This window comes from Petaurus breviceps, unplaced genomic scaffold, assembly GCF_028583685.1.
Source record: "Petaurus breviceps papuanus isolate PSGF00001 unplaced genomic scaffold, PetGlider_PUasm1.0 90808, whole genome shotgun sequence".
Taxonomy (NCBI): Eukaryota; Metazoa; Chordata; class Mammalia; order Diprotodontia; family Petauridae; genus Petaurus; species Petaurus breviceps.
In genome coordinates this window covers 13,192,368-13,212,654 of record NW_027187349.1, presented here as the reverse complement: position 1 = coordinate 13,212,654, position 20,287 = coordinate 13,192,368, and the positions used below count along the sequence as shown (strand labels likewise).

At 38.9% G+C, this 20,287-nt stretch overlaps 1 protein-coding gene across 1 annotated transcript in view; it reads right to left on the bottom strand.

Moving 5' to 3' along the window:
* The window catches only part of KIF25 (kinesin family member 25), a 104,019-nt gene that overhangs the window by 47,185 nt on the left and 36,547 nt on the right, over positions 1-20,287 (bottom strand). The window contains exon 9 of the mRNA XM_069070570.1: positions 2,595-2,662. Within this exon, the coding sequence (XP_068926671.1) occupies positions 2,595-2,662 (68 nt within the window). The remainder of the gene's footprint in view (positions 1-2,594; positions 2,663-20,287) is intronic.

Genomic DNA, 20,287 nt, shown 5'->3' with positions numbered 1-20,287 from the left:
TAAAGCTTGCCAAATGACAAGTGAAGCCTTTGTGATGGCATTTATGGCATCACAGAAGGTCAGTGTCAGATGGATCCTAGTTCAACATATACTCTCCCAAAGAATTCTTTCTCCAATATACTGGACAAGTGGTTATTCTGCCTTTGCTTGAAGATCCTTATTGGGGGAGAACACCCCACCTTCTAAGATAGCTCATTGGATAACTCTACATGTTAGGACATTTTTCTCCTTGCTTCTTTCCCCCTGGTTAGAAAAGTACTTCTACAGACATCTGCCAGCAACTATTTTGCAACCTAGAGACTTTTAAAGTTGCCTTGGACACCAAGAGGTTAAGTGACTTGCCCCAGGGTGACACAGCCAATAAAAGTCAGAGACATTTGAACACTGAAGGACATTCTTTTCCAAGTCCAGTATTCTACTCTGTCATGCTGCTTCAATTTGTCTTTTTGCAATGTGTGCCCACAGTTATGTGTTCTACCCTTTGGGGCCAGAACAAGCCTAATCCATCTTCTATGTAATGGTACTTCAAATACAAGGAAACAGATATCTATTATACCCCCCTGAATCTTCTCTTATCCAGACTAATTGGAAACTGAGATTCCAAGGTTCCTTCAATTGATTTTCATATGGTTCTTCATCAGCTTGGTTGACCTCTTCTAGATATTGCCCAGCTTATCAATATCCTTCCTAAATATGGTACCCACATATAGTCTGACCAAAGCAGAGTAACTGTAGAACCATCATGTTCTCATTCCTGGTAACTGTGCCTTTCTTCATGTAGCCCCAGAGAAAATTAGCTTTTTTGGCTTCCAAATCATATTATTGAGTCACTTCGGAGTCTGCAGTATGTCAAAACACCCAGATCTTTTTCAGATAAATTGCTATGTGCCTATGACATCTGTCTAAATGTGCCTCCTCCATTGTGTACTTGTGAAATTAGGATTTTGAACCCAAGTTTAAGACTTTACATCATTTCCTATTAAATTTCATCTTATTGGACACATTCACATGTTCAATCCCAGTAAGATCTTTCTGGATCCTAATTCTGTCATCCAGTTTGTAAGTTATTTCCCCCAGATTTGGGTCAACTGCAAAATGACACAATTTATTGGTTGCAATGTTAAAGAACACAGGGCCAAGCAAAGATCTCTGGGACTTTTCGTTAAACATTTGCCAATTGCATTTTAATATGGTTCAAGCTGTACTTGAGAACCCTACTTGCTGCTCTAGTACATTTGAAGTGATTAGATGAATGAAACATTGATCTTTGTGCAACTTTTTACTATTATGCAAATGAACATCTATAAATATTTGCACTCACTACATAATGTCCAACTGTAACGATAGCTGACATTTATATGCAGGAGTGTGCTAATAAACATTTAACAACCAGCTCTCCCTACTCCTCAAAAGTATGCATGACATATTTTTAAGTTTAATTTTCATTATTAACATTTCCCCCATCATTTTCTCAAATCTAGATAATCAACCAAACAATAAATCAGGCTCTGATTTGGATCATTTGCCAATTGGCTCTTCTAAGCTGGTTTGAGGTAGTTCCAGTAAGCATATCTTTGTTTATCTGAAACTGTTAAAGTTTGCAAAGTTCTTGACATACATCATCTCACCTGAACTTCATAGTAACTCGATAAGAAGTCTACTTCTGGTATTATTATTCCCATTTTACATTTCAAAAAAACTGAAGCTGAGACAAGAGACTTTCCCAGCTAATAAGCATAAGAAACAACATTAGAACTCGTGAATGAAAGAAATTATTATTAATAACTAATGATTTGGGGAAATTTAGAGCTCCTTCTTTTTCTATTCTCGTTTTAAGACCTCAGTCTCTGAAGGTTGAGCTAATCTTCTCCGCTATCTAACCCCACCCAATCTTATAAAGAATCTCTAGTCTCAGGTGAATTCCATTCAATCAAGTTTGGGTGGAGAAGAGACCCTGTTATCTAAATTGCCCAAGGCTGGGGGGTGGTCTGGGTATAGAGATAGAATCTGTCCCAGATGTGTTACCTCCTCACTCTCACCCCCTCATTGTAATGTTCATTCTCCAGTTGATTTCCACCCTGGGGAACACGCCTCTTCCAAAAGGACATATAAACCATGAACCTGCCGCCATGATTGTCTTTGGTTTAAGAGAAAGCCAGCCAAGGGACCATACTTTTATTAAAATGCTGACATTATTAATAAAATAATTAAATTACCCAGAAATTATGTCTCTCAACTTTTTAATTACCACATGTCTTTCTAAGTCAATTGTTCTCTCCATGATGCCTTGCTGACTCTCTGAGATAAAAGAGGTACGAAACTAGTCAAAAGAAATAGTAACTCAATGTATTAGGTGGCCAGTCCTCTCATTCAAGGTCTTCAAACAGAAACTTGATGACCATTTGTTGGGGATGTTGTAGAGGAGATTCTTAGGTAGGAGTTGGACTAAATGGCTTTTAAGTCCCCTTCCAGTTCTGAGAACCTGTGATTCTGTTATTTGTATTTGCAAAGTCAATATTCCAGCACAATTTATTCCATGGACCCAGCTGCAGAGTCTGCTTATTATTACTTAAGCCATTCTGCATGTCACCTACCTTTCAAATTGAAATGTCTTATTGAACAAAGGGTGACCAGGGCGACTGTATCTCACCAGGACTGTTTCCTAACAGAAAAGAACATTAAAAACAAAAGGTAAGACCATACTAGGAATGGAAAGACCATACTAGGCACAATGGAAAAAAGAATATGTAACTAGTTCAAAATGTATTAGAGGACCCACTAAAATGCAAGAGAAATGGTTTGAGTAGACCAGAATTTCTATCTAATAACACTGACAGCTTCAAAGGAAAGAGTCAAATTTCCTATAACTTAAAAGAGAGACATGGTAGGATGAGGACCATTGCTAAAAAAAAAAAACACATTCATTTATTTATAGTTTTCAACATTATCTTTGATAAGATTTTGATTTTTAAATTTTCTCCCTCTCCTTCAGTCATTCCCCATCTGATGGGCATCCAATTCTTGGCCATCACAAAAAGAACTACTATAAATATTTTTGTACATATGGATCCTTTTCCCATTTTTATGATGTCTTTGGGTAGTGGTATTGCTGGATCAAAGGATATGCATAGTTTTATAGCCCTTTGGGCATAGTGAGGACCATTTTTTTTTACTTGCATGCCACCTTGATTTAATGATAACTGGGGGAATGTCAGGTACTATTTTTATACAATGTTCCAAAAGTTTTCATGAAGTTTTTAATGGATCACAGCTAAAACTACCCTGAGTTTTGGGATACTGAAGGAATTTAAATCTCTTTCAAATTTTGTTATTTTCTTCAACAGTGTTGTTCTTAGGGTGTGATGGGTAGAAGCTTGGGTAACTTTCAGTAAGAGAAGTGCAACAGCTAACTTCCAATTAGTCCAGGAGAAAGGAAATCTACCAGATGGAATGTGAAACGAAACACAGACTAACGGAGAAACATATTTGGGAAGAGTCAGTTTAAAGAAATTTTTAAATGGCAATAGTGATTAGTCGAGAAGATTTAATTTTTGCAAACAGTAATTAGGAAATGTTAGAAAACTGCCTTCAAATATCTCAGCTCCTAAATGTCAAATAAATTGACCAGATGTTTATTTTTTAGAAAAAATAAATATTTGGGATTCACCATCTGCCCACATTCCAGTGTTTTTGCTTTCCTCTGTTATGAGAAGCTCCTCCCACTCTCTTGCCACCAAAGTCCTCTGCAAATCTTTTACATCCGTCTCCTCTCCACTCCTTGCCAACATCCTTCAAGCCCTTGCCATCTCTCATCTGAACTATTACAACAACTTCCTTCTTGGTCTCTCTGTAGTCTCTTTGCTCTTTCAAATCCATTCTTCCCATATCCAGAAAAAAGTTTTCCCAAGGCAGTGGTCTGACCAAGTTATTCTTCTGCTCCAAAACTTCAGTGATTCCCTCCTCTTTGGTATAAAATACAAACCCCTCGGTCTGGCCTCTTTATGTCCTTCACAATCTGGTTCCAACCTACCTCCATGCCAGCCTCTTCTCCTTCACATATCCTTCTGTTCCAATTAAACTGGGCCACTAGTTGTTATCTGGTCTCATTCTGCTATCTTTTAATTTGCTGTTCTTGTGGGGATTATCCTTCAAGCCTAAAGACCATTCTCTCTTTATCTCTTCCTTTCACAATCCTTCTTTCCCTTCAAGACCAAGTTCAGGTACTATCACTGATATAGCACTTTCTCTGACAATTCACCCAAGCCCCTACACCCCACCTTTCCCCACCCCCACCTCATGAAACCATTACAGGCTTCAAGCTCTCCAAAGAGTACTTGGTCATCTCTCCTTTGCCCCCATTGTACTTTATCTTGGATCATGCTCATCAATATGTATGTATCCACAAGTACTGTAACCTTAGAAAGTCAATGCTTCTCTGGTCCTCAGTTTCCTTATCTGTATACTCCCTGAAAGAAGGACCTATGTCCCTTTTAAAAAATCTTGGAGTCCCCAGAAGCTAGAAGTGTTTCCCACACAGTAGGCATTTCATAAATGTTTGCTGAATTGTTTTTGCATTGTAAGTCAGCTTAAAAGGACTAACTCAGGTTTACTTTAAGGGCTTGCTAAGTAGGCTTATGATGACTTTGGAGCCCCTCTGTCAAAATAACAACAAAATATTTATATAATATTTTAAGATTTGCAAAATACTTTACATATCATCCCACTTGATCACATCAACCCTTGGAGGTGGGTACCAGTGGACAGCAACGAATGGGTCTGGAATCAGGAAGATTTCAGTTCAAGTCCAGCCTCAGACATGTACTAGCTGTGTGACCCTTCTCAAGTCACTTAACCTCTGCTTGCTTCAGTTTTCTCATGTAAAATGGGAATAATAATAACACCTACCTTCCAGGACTATTATGAGGACCTAATAAAATAACTGTAAAGTACTTAGTGTAATACCTGGTACAGAGTAAGCACTATATAGATGTGAGCTATTATAATTTTACACATGGGGAAACTGAAGCAGAAAAGTCAAGTAACTTATCCAGGGTTATATAGATAATAAGGATTTGTGGCAGGATTTAAACACAGGTCTTGCTATATCAAGTCTAATGCTCTACTATGCAAAAAAAAATTTTTTTTCCACTTTTTTGCTGATGCCTTAAATTCCTTTAACTAGGCATTCCTATGTTACATATACCACGATTTGTATGTGATTTATACAATTTGTACCATAATTAGAGGGAAAGGGCTTAAAATTCAAATGCCACGGGAATGTACTCTTTAACAGAGTTTCCGATAATGAATAATTATCTAATTACTGGGTATAAATAACTAATAGAAAGACACTCTTATATGTGACATAGGTATTTCTGTAGGGGAGAGGGGAAGGAAGCTAGGGATGTGAAAAACAAATTTCCCAAGACTACAGTTTTGCTTAGGGTTGGCCTTTTTACTTCTAGGTGGGACGGGGCTGCCATAAATTGGGCTGTGGAGGTACATTTTGTCATACAGGTGCAATACAGGTCACTCTGTTTCATACGCTTTGAGGCTTGGTTTTTCTTTTCTTTTTTTTTTTTTTGAGAGTCAGCTTCCCATAGAGGAGCTTCATTCCTAAGAGATTTAATCATTGAGGTTTCACTATATAATTTTAACATATTCCAGCATGGTAGAAGGGCAAGGTCCTCTGAGATCATAGTGTCCCAAGACACAACTATCCATGTGATTTGCGGACAAGCTATTTTGCCTCCCTAAGCACTCAGTTTCCCCATCTGTAAAATGAGAGGGGTTGGACTAGATGAGCTCTAACATTCTTTTAGCTCTAGATCCATGATCCTAAATTATTTTTCTAATAGATACCTGACATGGGAAGAGAAGAGCAAAAACAGAGAGTAATTTTTTAAAATCCTGTCCTGATGTAGTTACAAGAATAGATCCCAAAATTTCTGGCTCCCAGGCTTGGACTCTTAACCACTAACCCTCTACTCCCTCCCTATGGCATATTTTCATTTTAATGGTCTCCTGATTGTGGTAGTATTCCTTTAAAAAGATGCCAAAATGTAATCCCAGGGCTTTGGCGTGAGTTACACAGGAATTCAAACCCGAAAGTGTCCAGCTGCTGTCATCAGATGCCTGGGTTTTAACAACAAAGAAAAACAAATTTAAAATGCTAAAATTCATAATGTCTTACCCCAAAGCTCAAGATACACCATATTCAGAACATTTAAAAAAATGTTTGATTCCAAAAAGTCCCTATGGCTGTTTGGAATCTCATCCTATTTGGGACCATTTCTATAGGATTTCAAAGAGTATCTGAAATGACTCTGGGAATGCAAGTAATTTTAAAAGCAAAACTCAAAAAAAAAAAACTTGCAAAAAAACTCCTATTTTTTTTTTTAATGAAATCTATCTATATAAAGAAATCAAATTGTAAATGGAATAGCAAGAATGATATAGGAATCTTTTCCTTCCTTATAATATTAACTTATCCATTTTAAGCCAGGATCCCATTCTTTCTCTATTCAAATGAGTGACTTCTCTATCCTGTCTCTTCATACTAATTTTCAGACTCATTCATGGGATCCTTATGTTCTGAACAAAACTTGATCAATCTATATTAGCTCACAAGAAATAAGTACCTTAACACATACGGAAGCAAAGAAAAAATGGACAGCTTTCAACGCATCGTGTCATATTTAATATATGTGTTTTCTTAAAGTGGAAATTTATTGCTATGTATTTTGAATCCTCTCTTATGTTCTGCTGTGCACATGACATGTTTTTTTTTCTTATTTTATAGTAAAGTTTATAATATGTTTCTTTTTCTTTTCATATACATTTTAAGTTTTAGTATTCAAGTCTAATTTTTTTTTAAAAGATTATATGGAAGGAAAAAGTACCTTGAAGGGATAAGGCAAAGAAGAAGAACCATAATATTAAATCATTAATGAATATATATTAAAAAAATTTTTAAAGAAAATCTTAGGCGGCCAGATAGCACAGCAAGTAAGAGCACCAGCCCCAGTGTCAGGATGACCTGGGGATCGAATCCGGGCTCAGATACTTAGCACCACATCCAGAAATAACTGGCCGTGTAACCTTTGCAAGTTACTTAACCCCAATTGCTTTAAAAAAAATCTTAGCCAAAAAACCCTCTAGAATAACTGTCTATCTGTCAATTTACTGTGACCAAGCTGGATTTGGCCCAGTGGTTTAACATTATGAAAACTATTAAAACAAAAACAAAACCACAAGTGTATCAATGAATGAAGGAAAAAATTATATTGGCACAAGTTACACAGGTACAGGGTTGATACAGGGGCAAGGGAAAAGGGTGGTTTTGTTAAAATATTATATTTTAACAAAATATAACACTCATTTATGCTAGTTTTCCTTCCTTCTTGAAGAGAACCAAAATGACATCACTATGCTAAAGTCAAGTTTCAATTTGTCCGACTTTGGCTGATCAGACCAATATGAGCTCAGAGTGTTCTACCACAGGTTGGCACAAATAGTCCATGTGAACATTTGGGGTGGTTTCTCTAAATTTGCACATCCTGCATTTCCTTTGAGCTATTTCAATTCTGCTTTGCTCAAAGAGCACTGAACCTTCTCTGATGTGGGCATGCCATGCTGGGCGGTCCTGTGCCAGTGTCTCCCATGGCACACAATGAATTTCAAAGTTTTTGGGTGTCCTTGTATCACTTCTTCTGACCACCATGTGAATGCTTGCCCTGTGTGAGTTCTCTATAAAATAATCTTTTTGGCAAGCATACATTTTCTATTTGAACAATATGGCCAGCCAATAAGAGTTGCTTTCTGAAGCAGAGTCTGACTGTTTTGACACTTTAGTTCGAGTAAGGACCTCAGTGTCTGGCACCTCATCCTTCCAGGTGATCTTCAGAATCTTCCTAAGAGAGTTCAAATGGAAGCGATTCAGTTTCCTGGCATGGGGCTGGTAGACTGTCCAGGTTTCACAGGCATGCAGCTATGATCTTGGCATAACTGCTCTGCAGACCAAGAAAACACAGGTGCTCCATTGGCCACCACCACACCATATGTGGAACCACTGGTTACAGCAAATGGAGAAGTTTTGAGTGCTGAGGATAAGTTCACTTACCTTGGTAGTATACTTTGTAGGGATGTGCACATTGATAATGAGGTTGATGCACACATTGCCAGAGCTAGCTCAGTGTTTGGGAGGCTCCAAAGGAAAGTGTAGGAGAAAAGAAATATTAGACTGACCATCAGACTTAAGATCTACAGAGCCATTGTGCTGACCCCATTGCCTGTGAAACTCACTTATGCTAAAAACCCTCTAAGTTATAGGCATATAAGGGCAATTTTAAACATGCTAGTATATACTAATAACCAAAAGATAGCATTATTTGTAATAGGGAAACACTGCCTTTCCCAATAAAAACAGACACAAAACAAAGATTCTCACCCTCTCCCCTACACACTATTGTCTGACATAGTTCTAAAAATGTTAGTGCAATTATTATAACGTTGGTAAAAAAAGGAGGCAAAGTTATCCCCACTGTTGAAGACACGATGGTTTACCTGGACAACCCCAAAAAAGCAGCAAGAAGACTGAAGCAATTCGCTTCAGTAAAGTAGCAGAAGACAAAGTAAACATACACAAATCGTTATTGCTTCTATAAACTCGAAAATTCAAGTAAATCCATGATCTCATTGATTCCCAAGTTCTCCTTAATGATATTGATTGCCCCTCCTGTATTACTCTCATCCACAGGTATCCACCTAATGTGTTGAGACCTTTCTTCCTTTCTCCTCCTATCTCAAGAGTACCAGGGGAACACTGGCTGTCCACCTGTTATTTTTCTCCTTTACTATGTAACCAGATCATATTTTCTTCCCATCGTGCAGTTCCTTGATTTATTCCTGTTCTCTAAAGTTCCTCATTGGCTAGACACTGCAGCCGGTTCATATCAGGAATGTGTCTTCCATCGTCCTCTGCATGATATTTGAAATTGTTGTGTTCCATGTCTTGTTGCCATACATCAACGCCAGTAGAATGTTTATGCTAAAAACAATAGACCTTTGATTTCCTGGGGAACTTAGGGCTGTCAAAGGGGCTTGGCAGTTCTCCAGAAGCAATTGAGGAGACTTTCCTGTTCCTATCTTGTTCTTGGACAAACTTTGTCCATCTGAACTGTGTGTACAAAACATACATACTGATGGACAAGTTCCATAGACTTTTCATCCAAATACATGTTGTAATCTGGACAATAAGTATGCTTTATCCACCTATGTAGATATTCAATTCAATAAACATTTATTAAGTGCCTACTATGTATCAGGCACTGTGTTAAGTTCCCAGGGATACAAAAAGAGGCAAAAGATAGTTCCTGCCCTCAAGGAACTTATAATCTAAAGGGGGCAAACTACTTTGGGTTATGATAGATCATTTTCAGGAGACTTTAAATTATTTCAGGGCTTTCTGTCTGATTTGAAGCTGAAACCTCCTGTATGTTTGGCTCCCTAATAGAATGTGAACTCCTTGGGATCAGGGATTATTTTTCTTGCTTTTCTATTTATATCCCTGGGGGCAGCTAGGTGTCACAGTGAATAGAGTAAGGAAGACAACTTCCTAAGTTCAAATCTGACCTCAGACACTTACTAACTGGGTGACCCTGGGAAAGTCACTTCGCCCTGTTTGCCCCAGTTTCCTCATCTGTAAAATGAGCAGGAGAAGGAAATGGAAAGCCCCTCCAATATCTTTGCCAAGAAAACCCCAAATGAGGTCATGATGAGTCATCACAACTGAAAACTTACTGAAAATTTGTATCCCTAGCACTTAGCATAGCATTTTGCATACAGTAAAAACTTAATAGATGCTTTTTTCCCCTATTCATTTATAACATCAAAGATAAACTAGCTTTTAAAATACATTAAGCAAATCAGAGATTCTGAAAAAATTGAAGAACAGAGAAAAATCTTGGAGTAAGCATCCTGACTGTAGGTAGAGGGAAAATGGGGGAGGAGAAGAGGTGGAGTTAAAAGTTTATCACCTGGTTTTCCCAGATTTCATCTCTAATCTATCCCAGACACACCTTTCTCAGTTGTCTTGGTTCCCCTAGTTCAGTCTCTGGATTTGCCTCCTGAAATGTCTGGTGAAGCTTTTCTTTCTGACTCTTGTCTCTCTGCAACCACAAGACCACTGTTTGCCATTGTGTTCATGTTGCTAGGCTCCTTCTTATCCCTGAAATATTATGAAATGTTTATCCTGTGCCAGACATTATGTTAAATACTGAGGCAAGTGGTAGACAAAAGCCGTAGGGGTATACCTCTAGACTGCAAGCCTGGGCAACTGCATGCTGTGGTGGAGAGGGAGAAGCAGCCTCTGTATAGCCCCAGAAGCTCCTTGGAAGGCCTAACCCAAGTAGGAAGGGTTTTTTCGTAAAAGCAGATGAGCTGGAGGATTTTGTAGGCACCAGCTTTTAGCAAGGTGGCCAGTGAAAGAAGCTGTTGGCACCTGGGCTACAGGGGCCCAGCTTCACTCACCGTCTCCCTCCTGGTGGTTAGATGTATATCTGTGGTCTGATCTCCCCAACCGGACTGTAAGCTAACCTGTCTTCTTGAAGCCATTCAGCACTTGCTCCATAATCCTTGTTGAATGAATGCATGATTTAATGTTGTTTTTAACATTTTAGTTTAATCAATTGATAGAAGCATATCCGTTTCATCACTTTTTCTATAGTGCCTTCCTTTTCTCTCTTTATTCCTCTTGGTGTTTTAGATTCTATCTTCCCCACTCCACCTGACTCCTTCTGCTCTCATTGTCCCACTATTGATTATTTGAATTATTTTTTTCTGGATTCCAGTTTTTTTAGACTCAATAAAACTTGAATGAGGGGCTGTAATTAATGGGGAAGGTCAGCTTGAGTTTTCCTTTCCCATGCAAACAATATTGTTGTATTACTCTATTTAGCATTGACTGCATGTCTTCTGGTAATAAGAAAACATTTCTTTTAAAATACTTATTTAGATATTTTCTTAACTCAAGTTAGCAAGTATCAGAAATGGGATTTAAACCCAGGCCTTCTTGACCCCAACTATGGCACTCTGCTATACCATCCCATTCCTTAACCCATAATTCCTTTGTTCATAACCTCTTTTCCTCCTACCTCTCCTTAACTTCCCAAATTTATTATTTATCCTCATGATTACCTGTAACCCCTCAGGCCCTCCTTGTTCTCCCCATGTCACCCATCACCCCTTGCTCTAGCCTCACTTTCCTATCTTCACAATCTGGACAAGGAGGGGGAACCTGTGGCTTCAGGGCCACACATGGCCCCCTAGGTCCTCAAGTACAGCCCTTTGACTCAATCCAAACATCACACAACAAATCCCTTTAATAAAAGGATTTGTTCTGTAAAACTTGGACTCACCCAAGGATCTAGAAGGCCACGTGCTCCCTCAAGGCCGCAGGTTCCCCACCCCTGATCTGGACCCTAGGGTCAACCAAGCTCTCCGTAGAAGTTGGGGTTAACATCTTGCTTCTTTCCATCATCTCAAAGCTGTTCTTTTTCTTTACTTTTTAATGTACCACAAGGAGACTAGGTTTTATTTAATTTTAATTTTATTTATTTAAATTTAATTTATCTAATTTTCAAATCAGCCAGGCTTGCAGTGCTATTCCTTACTTTCTCCTTCCTAGCTTCTCTAATCATCTGGCTGTTCTCTCTGTCCCTTCCCTCCCTTCCCCCCATAACTCCCAGCTACCACCTTCAGACTACACTTTAGATGACCAACCTTGCCTCCATATTCTTCCCTGTCTTTCTCCTAAGGGCCAGAGTGGTGCTACCTAGTCCTTTGCCTGACCCAAATCTACCCACCTGCTCAGTTGCTTGTCTTAGATTATGTGATATGGACCAGAGCCCGTGTGTATAGAACCAGACACTGTACCATGTGTAGATCGATCGGTTCTTTATCAATTTTTCATGATGATGAAAGAATGAAACAAGACACAGTGGTGTCACTTCAGGGAATGAGGATGGTTGGACAAAAAAGCAAGTTTGTGAGTTTATTAGCGGTTCATATATTCACACTGCTATCAGCTATACTTATTGCAGTAAACTCAGGGCACATATATCTATGCATGTATGTATTCACTCACATACATGTACATATTTGTATATACAAAATATGTGTGTGTGTGTACACACACATTCATGTGTGTACACATATACATAAATACAAGTATACTTAAGAAAAAATACATTGCTGGAAATGTAATAGCACAATTTTAGGTGTACTGGTTTGGTGAAAGGAATTAGTTGATGTCATTTCCTTGTTATGTTTTTGTTAGTTTTTCTTCTAGTACAAAACAGTCTTTCTCACATGTACAGTCACACGTGGGCTGTCCTTTCTTCCTAACTTCCCAGAATATATTAATAGTAGCTAAGTTTTATACAGCACTTATCATATGCCATGTATTATACTAAATGATTTAAAATTATTTCATTTGCTCCTCACAATAATCCTGAGAGATAAGTGCCTTTATTAACTCCATTTTACAGATGAGGAAATGAAGACAAACACAGGCTAAGGGACTTGCCCAGGGTCATGTGTTCAGTAAGTATCTGAGACTGGATTTGAAGTTAGGTCTTTCTGACTCCAGGTTCAGCCCTCTACCCACTTAGCCAACTAACTACCTTCAATATTCAAATTTGGAACATTGTTTGGGTCTTAGAAAAATTTCCCTTGGGAAAACAAATGTTCCGGATGCTAGACGAGACCCCTGAGTTACCAGACAGGACAATGCTTTTTGATCTGTGATATGGGCACACCTTTGTGCAAGAAGGAAGCCAAATTGAACCAAGTAATCAAGCATTTATTAAATGCTTACTATGTTGCCAGCCTGGCACTGTGCTGCATTCTGGGAATACACATAGAGGCATAAAAGATAATCCCTGCCCCAAGGAGCTTACATTCTAATGGGCAAAGACAGCCCATTAAAGGGAAGCTAGAAAGATCAGGGGGAAGGAAGGAGGCATCCTCAAGGGAACATGGTGGAGAAAGAAGTCAAGAAAGTGGGGAGCAAGTCTGGAAAAACAATGAAGAAGCAGTTTCAAAAGTCTCCCTGTGTCAAAGGAATTCACAAAAGGTGACTATACTCTCAAACCTTTTACTCTATAGTCCAGCCAAAAATAAATTAAAGATGATTAAGTGATTTACTGAGGGTTACCTGACAAATTGATTGGCAGTGCCTAAGGTGACTAGTACCCATACTCCCAAGATCAAAATCTGGTGTGTCTATTTAGAGGAGATGAGACTTTACTAGAAAGACCTCAAGTCATGGGAAACAGCAGGTTATTTGACCTAATGGACTAAATTCTGGCACACATGCAGCTCAAAAGCCTGAACTAAGCAAGATTCTGCCAACAATTCTCACTAACATGAAATTCAGTAACTCTATTCAGCAACTGTCAAACTGACGGATGCTGAAATCCAAATGTGCTTTCCCAAATCTATGCTACCAAATGGATTGAAAATAGGAGGATAGATTAGACAAGTCAAAAATCCAGAAACAGCAGTCCCTTGAGACTCAGTCCTAAATAGTAAGAGAATGTTTTTTGTTTATAGATGCAATCTCGGACTCTAAAAATCTCAAATTAACTCTAATGGCTTAGAAATCGAAATTAAATATTATCTTACATGTCCAACACAAACTTAAACTCTTTTTGGACATTTAGGATTAAAATAACAACAGAGTGGCCAAAAGTTACACAGCCAAAAAAAAGATCACTTGTCTTTTTGGTAGATTTAATAATTTGTAGGGTTTCAATAAGTATGTATTTGTATGGGACCGGAGTTCTATTTGCTATCATTTTGGAGAATTCTTCTCCATTCTATTTCCCCACATCAAAGGGAATTTTAACTTATTTTGATGTGTGTAAACCTCAAAGCTCTGAATTTGAAGACAGTGAAACTTCTGTAGGGTGTGCGCATGCGTGTGCACACGTGTGCACACGCACTAAAGGTGGGTGGTTGTTGCCAATAAACATAGTCAAAAGACAAAAAACAAGTTACTCCTTAGTCTCATTTTCCTCACCCTATCCCACCTAGTTTGGCTTCGCCTTCCTTCCCAGCCATGTTCTACCCAGCTGTCTTGCCTCAACCTCTTCCTACATTGTGAAAGACTTAACCCTTTCAGCTCTGGAAACACCTCTCTAGGGCATCACCTCCATCTCCGTTGTTGACTGCCAAATGCCATGCTTCCCTTTGCTGCCTGGCAGTCTGGTCAGCAGCCTTGCACCTTTCCCTCCCCATCCTTAATTCCCTTGCTTGGCTTAATTGACATTTAAAAGATCTTTGTTACCTGGCCTATTCTTTTACCGCCCCCCCCCCCCCATGCACTCTGAACTTCAGTTACATTGTTTTACTGGCTGTTTTTTGGATGTGATATTCAATCTCCTATCTTCATGCTACTGTACTGGTTGTCCTCATATCTGCAAAATTCTACTTCCTCCTCTCTGCCTTCCTTCAAGACTTGGTTCACATCCCATTGTATCTGAATGCCCTTTCCCAGTGAATTCCTTACCCTCTGATATTATCTTCCCTCTACTTTGTCTATATCTGGTATGTGACCAATTATTTACATGCCTCTCCCATTAGACTGTGAGCTTCCTGAGGGCAGGGACAGTTTTTAATCTTTCTTTGTATGCTGAAGATTTAGCTCAGTGCCTGGAATGTGCTAAGCACTTAATACTTGTTGGCTGACTAAAGAGCCTAGTCCTTCATGAGGCCTTTATCCCTATGGCTGCTAGTGTCTACTTTGGAATTACCCTGAATATATGCATATATATATATATATATATGTGTGTGTGTGTGTATACATATATATATATATATAAATATAATTCTCCTTACCCCTTACATGTTATTGTCATTGGTCAATTTTCAGTTCTGTCTTGTTCTTTGTGACCCCTTTGGGGGTTTTCTTTGCAAAGATACTAGAGTGGTTTGCCTTTTCCTTCTCCCTCCCCCATACACCTTACCAAATATAATCCCTCTTGAGAACTTGGGAACTGTTTAATTTTTGTTTTTGTATCACCAGCTCCTAGTACAGTGCCTTGCACATAGTAGGTCTTTAATAAACACAGCTAAATGTTACAGTGGCTAGAGTGCTGAACTTGAAGTCAGGAAGACCTGAATTCAAATCTCACCATGACACTTACTATTTGTGTGATGGCTAGGCCTATGTTACTCAACCTCTCTGGGTCTCATTTCCCTCATCTGTAAAATGAGGATAATAGCACCTATGCCCCTGGGTTATTAGGAGAATCAAGTGAGATCACATATGTAAAGCCCTTTGTAACCTCTAAAGCACTATGTTTTGATTGTCACACATGTAACCTAGATTTTTGGAGGACAGTAGGTTTACTCCATTTGTCTTAGGATGGTGGGTGCCCTTTCTCTAGAGACTTTCAAGCAAAGACTGGATAACCCCTTGTTGGATATGTGTAGAAGGAATTCTTGTTCAGGTATGGATGTCATTCAATGGCCTATGAAATTTCAACCAACTCGGATTCTGTGACCCAAGGAGCAGGAATATTATTGATCACCTCTAACCACAGAACCAGGAAGTATTGGGACCCAAATCCAAAGGAAGGTTTCATAGACACCAAGTCTATGTTTCTTTCCACTGTATTGTACTGCCTCACAATCTGGAAAAAAACAGGGAAATTTATAGTAATGGTGTAGGGAGAATTCAGTTTAATGTCTTAAATATACTAACATCCAGGCTATTATGTTTCATACATTTGTTTTCTGAGCGACAAATATTAGGAAAGATACAGATGAGCTGAAGTATCATTGTGGGAAGTGACATCAAGAGGTGGAAACAATTTAAGACCAGGAGAATCAGTTGAAGGAACTTAGGAAGCTTGATTTAGAGAAAGGGAAGACATATGAACTGTATTCAAGGCCATTAAGGGCTTTTGTGCAGAAGAATTAATTAAATTAAATTAATCAAATTAAGCTCGTTCTGCTTACCCCCAGAGATCAGGACTAGGAGCATTGAGTTGAAGTTTCAGGTAAGCAAATTTCAGTCTGTCAGAGGGGAAAAGCCTTAGAATAATTTTAAGTGGTTTTGACTTGCACCCCCAGGACCTAGCTCAGTGCTTGGTACATAGTGAGTGCCCAATAAATGTTTGATGAATTGAAGTGCCAAAACAAAAAAGGAATAGGCTACTTCAGGAGGCATGCATCCCCATAACTGAAGGGCTCCCATTAAGGGTGGGTGGTCACTTTTGAGTCACCAGTGATTTTTAAGTCCTTTCCTCTCTGAAATACAATAATTTTATTGAGGACCATGCTTCAAAATATGTACCTCACTTCATTTTGGAGAGGCTATACAATTCTTTTACTAATACAGGGTATGTTTATTAATCAACCAAAAAGTATTTATTAAGCATAAATACTCTAGTAGGTGCTATGGACACAGGTATAAACAATCCCTATTCACAATGAGTTTACAAACTGAGATCTGGGAAGATCTTAGCTCAAAAAGGTCAAGGCCTCCCACTGCAACCAGGCCACCTCCAGTCATCCTGATCTATCTCTTGCCACTGGACTCAAATGGCTCTGGAGGAGAAGGTGAGACTGGTGGCTTTTCACAGTCCTCCCTCACTTAAATGCAATTCACTTGCAAATCATGGCATCACCTTGCTGATGTCCTCTTCAAGAACGAAGGACTACCAACAGTCTAACATGAGACAACAAGGACATGAAAATATATACAGGTAAAGTGAAAATATAAAGCTGACGAATGAACACATATACTCACGTAAAATAGTTAAATATAAGATATGCTGAGAGGAAGGGCACTAATAGTTGGGGGAATCGGGAAAGGCTTCATGAAGATGGTACATGAGAACCATCTAAAAGGAAGAAAGACACTGTGAGGTAAAATTAAGGAGGGAGTTAATTGCAGACATGTAAAGGTACAAAGGAACCAAGACAAGGTGATGGAGATGGAACAAAGTGAAGGACAGTTCAGGGAAAGGGAGTAAGAGGAGGGAAAAAGAAGTTAGGGTCAAGTTGTGTAGAGCTTTAAAAGCTAGGCAGTGGAGTTGAAATTTTATTCTAGAGGCAATGGGGGAGGCAACTGGAGTTGGTTGAGTAGATGAGTCCTATGGTTAGATCTACACATAAAGAAAATGATTTTGTAAGCAGTAGAAAGGATGGACTAGAGTGGTGAGATTGAGGCCAGGGGACCAATTAGGAGACTTGCTACAAGCTAGGCAAGAGATGATGTGGAGCTGAGCTAAGGTGGGAGTGTGAGAGTGGAGAAATAGAGTCTGATCCAAGAGATGTAAAGGCAGAAATGGCAAGATTTAGCAAATGCTTGGATATGTGGGGTGAGGGGGATTTAGGATAATGATGAGACCACAAACCTGAGCTACTGGAAAGATGGCGGTCCTTTGGTCAGAAATAGGGAAGTTTAGAAGAGTGGAAGGTCTGGGGAGAGGAAAATAATCAGTTCAGCTTTTGACACATTGAATGTAAGATATTTCTGGAATGTACAGTTTGAAATGTCGAATAGGTATTTACTGATCTGGTACTAAAGCTTAGGGACTAGACATTGAGGTCTGGGAGTTATCTGCATAGAGATGACAGATAAATCCATGAAAACTGATGAGATTACTAAGAAATTTGGAGTTAATTAACTCTAAAAAACATTTTGATAACAGCATTTCTTTTCTTTTTTTTTTTTTTGAGGGGGAAAGGCAGGGCAATTGGGGTTAAGTGACTTGCCCAAGGTCACACAGCTAGTAAGTGTCTCAAGTGTCTGAGGCCATATTTGAACTCAGGTCCTCCTGACTCCAGGGCTGGTGCTCTACTCACTGCCCCAATAACAGTTACATATTTTGTCGATACAATTTGTTACCTTGGCAATCTTACGTATTTTATTTTGTGCATATACAAACATTATTCTGAAAAGGGTTCCACTTGCTTCACCAGACTGTCAGAAGGGTCTGTGGCACAAAAAAAACTTTAAGAACCCCTGGTATAGAGAGAGAAGAGAAGAGGGCCCAGGACAGAACTTTGGGGAACGCCCGCAGTTAGGAGACTTGATATAGATAACAAGCCAGCATAGGAAATTTAGAAGAAGCAGGAGAACCAAGAGAGTAATGTCACAAAAACCCAAAGATGAGAGGCTAAAAAGAAAGCAAATATGGTCAACAGTATTGAATGCAGCAAATTAAGAAGGATTAGGCATGAGAAAAGACCATCAGAGTCAGGTGGAAGAAATCATTAGTAACTTTGGAGAGAGCAATTTGAGTTGAGTGCTGAGGTTGAAATCTGGATTGCGAAGTTCTGAGGAGTGAGAGAAGAAGAAGATGTTTTTTTTTTTTTTTTTCCCAAGGAGTTTGGCTGAGAAAAGCAAAAAAGATCAAGCACAATAGCTTGAGCAGATGATAGGGTCTAGAGGTCTAGTAGTGAAAGTTTTTTTTTTTTTTTCCTCTTGAGGATGGAGGAGACTAACATATGGTTGAATATAGAGAAAGAAATACTTTATATGAAGAAGTTGGAGATGGATGAGGCCATCATTGAGGGTGCAATTGGCTAGAGAAGAAGGAAGCAGTGGAGGGCTTGGACTTAGCACCTCTTTGCAAGAGATGGAGGGAAAGCAGCACAGAAGACATGATGTAAAGGGGTTTTGAGATGAAGAAGCTGGGAGAAGATGGAGCGTCTTCAAATTTTTCAATAAAGAAGAAAGGTCTTTGTCTGAAAGAAAGTGAGCAGGAGTTGTGAGGAAGGAAGGAAAGGTTTGGAAGAGCTTCGGTGAGAAGACAGGGAATGAAAATAGGGGAGAAATAAGGGCTGCCTTGCTGTGGTGAAGACCCTGATGAAGCTCAGATTACATGAATTTCTAATGTACACAGGAAGTACAGTTATGGGACTTCTTTTAGCTTCATTTGGCTGCTTGTGAGTAGGAGCAGAGGAGGCAGATGGTGGCAGTAATCCAAGGCTAAGTTTGGCAAAAGAAGAGCAGCTTTTAGGCAAAGGGCAAGAGACTCAAGGGCAGAGGACTACATAGAGTTGAAATGATTAAATGTTGGGTTGATGTTGGAGGTGGAAGGATGCAAAGTGAAAGCCGGGTCTTGGACCTGAGAAAGTACAAAGGGTTGGAAGGTGCTCCCCCAGACAGCTGACGCAGCTGGTTGGGGCTAGCCTGGGTTTAGGTTCAGCACAGCTTTAATGTTATAATGGAAAGTTATGCATTTATTTTAATCCTTAAATCTTATCTTATTTTATTGTATTTTATTTACTCTTATTTATTATAAATTGTTTTATTACTTTTTTAATTGATTAAAAATCATCATTATGGGGGAGCCTTACGGGGTAACAGAAAGAGGATCTATTCAGAAGTGAATGTAAGACAAAAAAAAATCAATAAAATATACTTATAAAAATTTTATCCATAAAAACAACATCCACATCCTTTGTCCCTCACCTCTGCAATGAAGGTAGGTGCTCTTTCTCAACTCTTCCCTAATCCAATCTTGGTGATTAAATTGCTGTGTTTGTTTGTTTTTTTTTCTTTGTTTTTATGTTTACATTGTTTTAGTCATTGCAGATATTGTTTTGCATACATCACCCTGCCTCAGTTTATACAAGTGTTTCTCTGAATTCTTTATATTTGTCATTTCTTGTAGCAAAGCAACATTTTCTTTTTTTTTTTTTTTGCTTTTTTTGGAGGGCAATCGGGGTTAAGTTATTTGCCCAAGGTCACACAGCTAGTTTTTTGTGTGTTAAGTGTCTGAGGCCAGATTTGAACTCAGGTCCTCCTCACTCCAGGTCCAGTGCTCTATTCACTGAGCCACCTAGCCACCCCAGCAACATTCTCTTATACTCATATACCACATCAGTGGGCATCTACTTGGTTTCTAGTTCTTTGCTATCACAAAAAGTGCTGCTACGAATATTTAGAAGTAAATGGAACCTTTCTTTTTGTCTCTGAATGGTAGAAACTAGAAGTTAAAGAGTGGACAGTTTAGTCACTTTTTGGCATAATTCTGAATTGCTTTGTAGAATGACTAGATCAATGAAAAGTTCTACCAAAACAGAATTATTGGGCTTATCTTCCAGCAGCCCTTTTAACATTGACCACTTCCATCTTTTGTCATCTTTGGCAATTTGCTGGGTGTGAGATGAGCCCACAAAGTTATTCTGATTTCTACTTTTCTTACTAGTGCTTTGGGGAGGTAGTTCCTGTGATTGCTAATAATTCATAATTCTTCCTTTG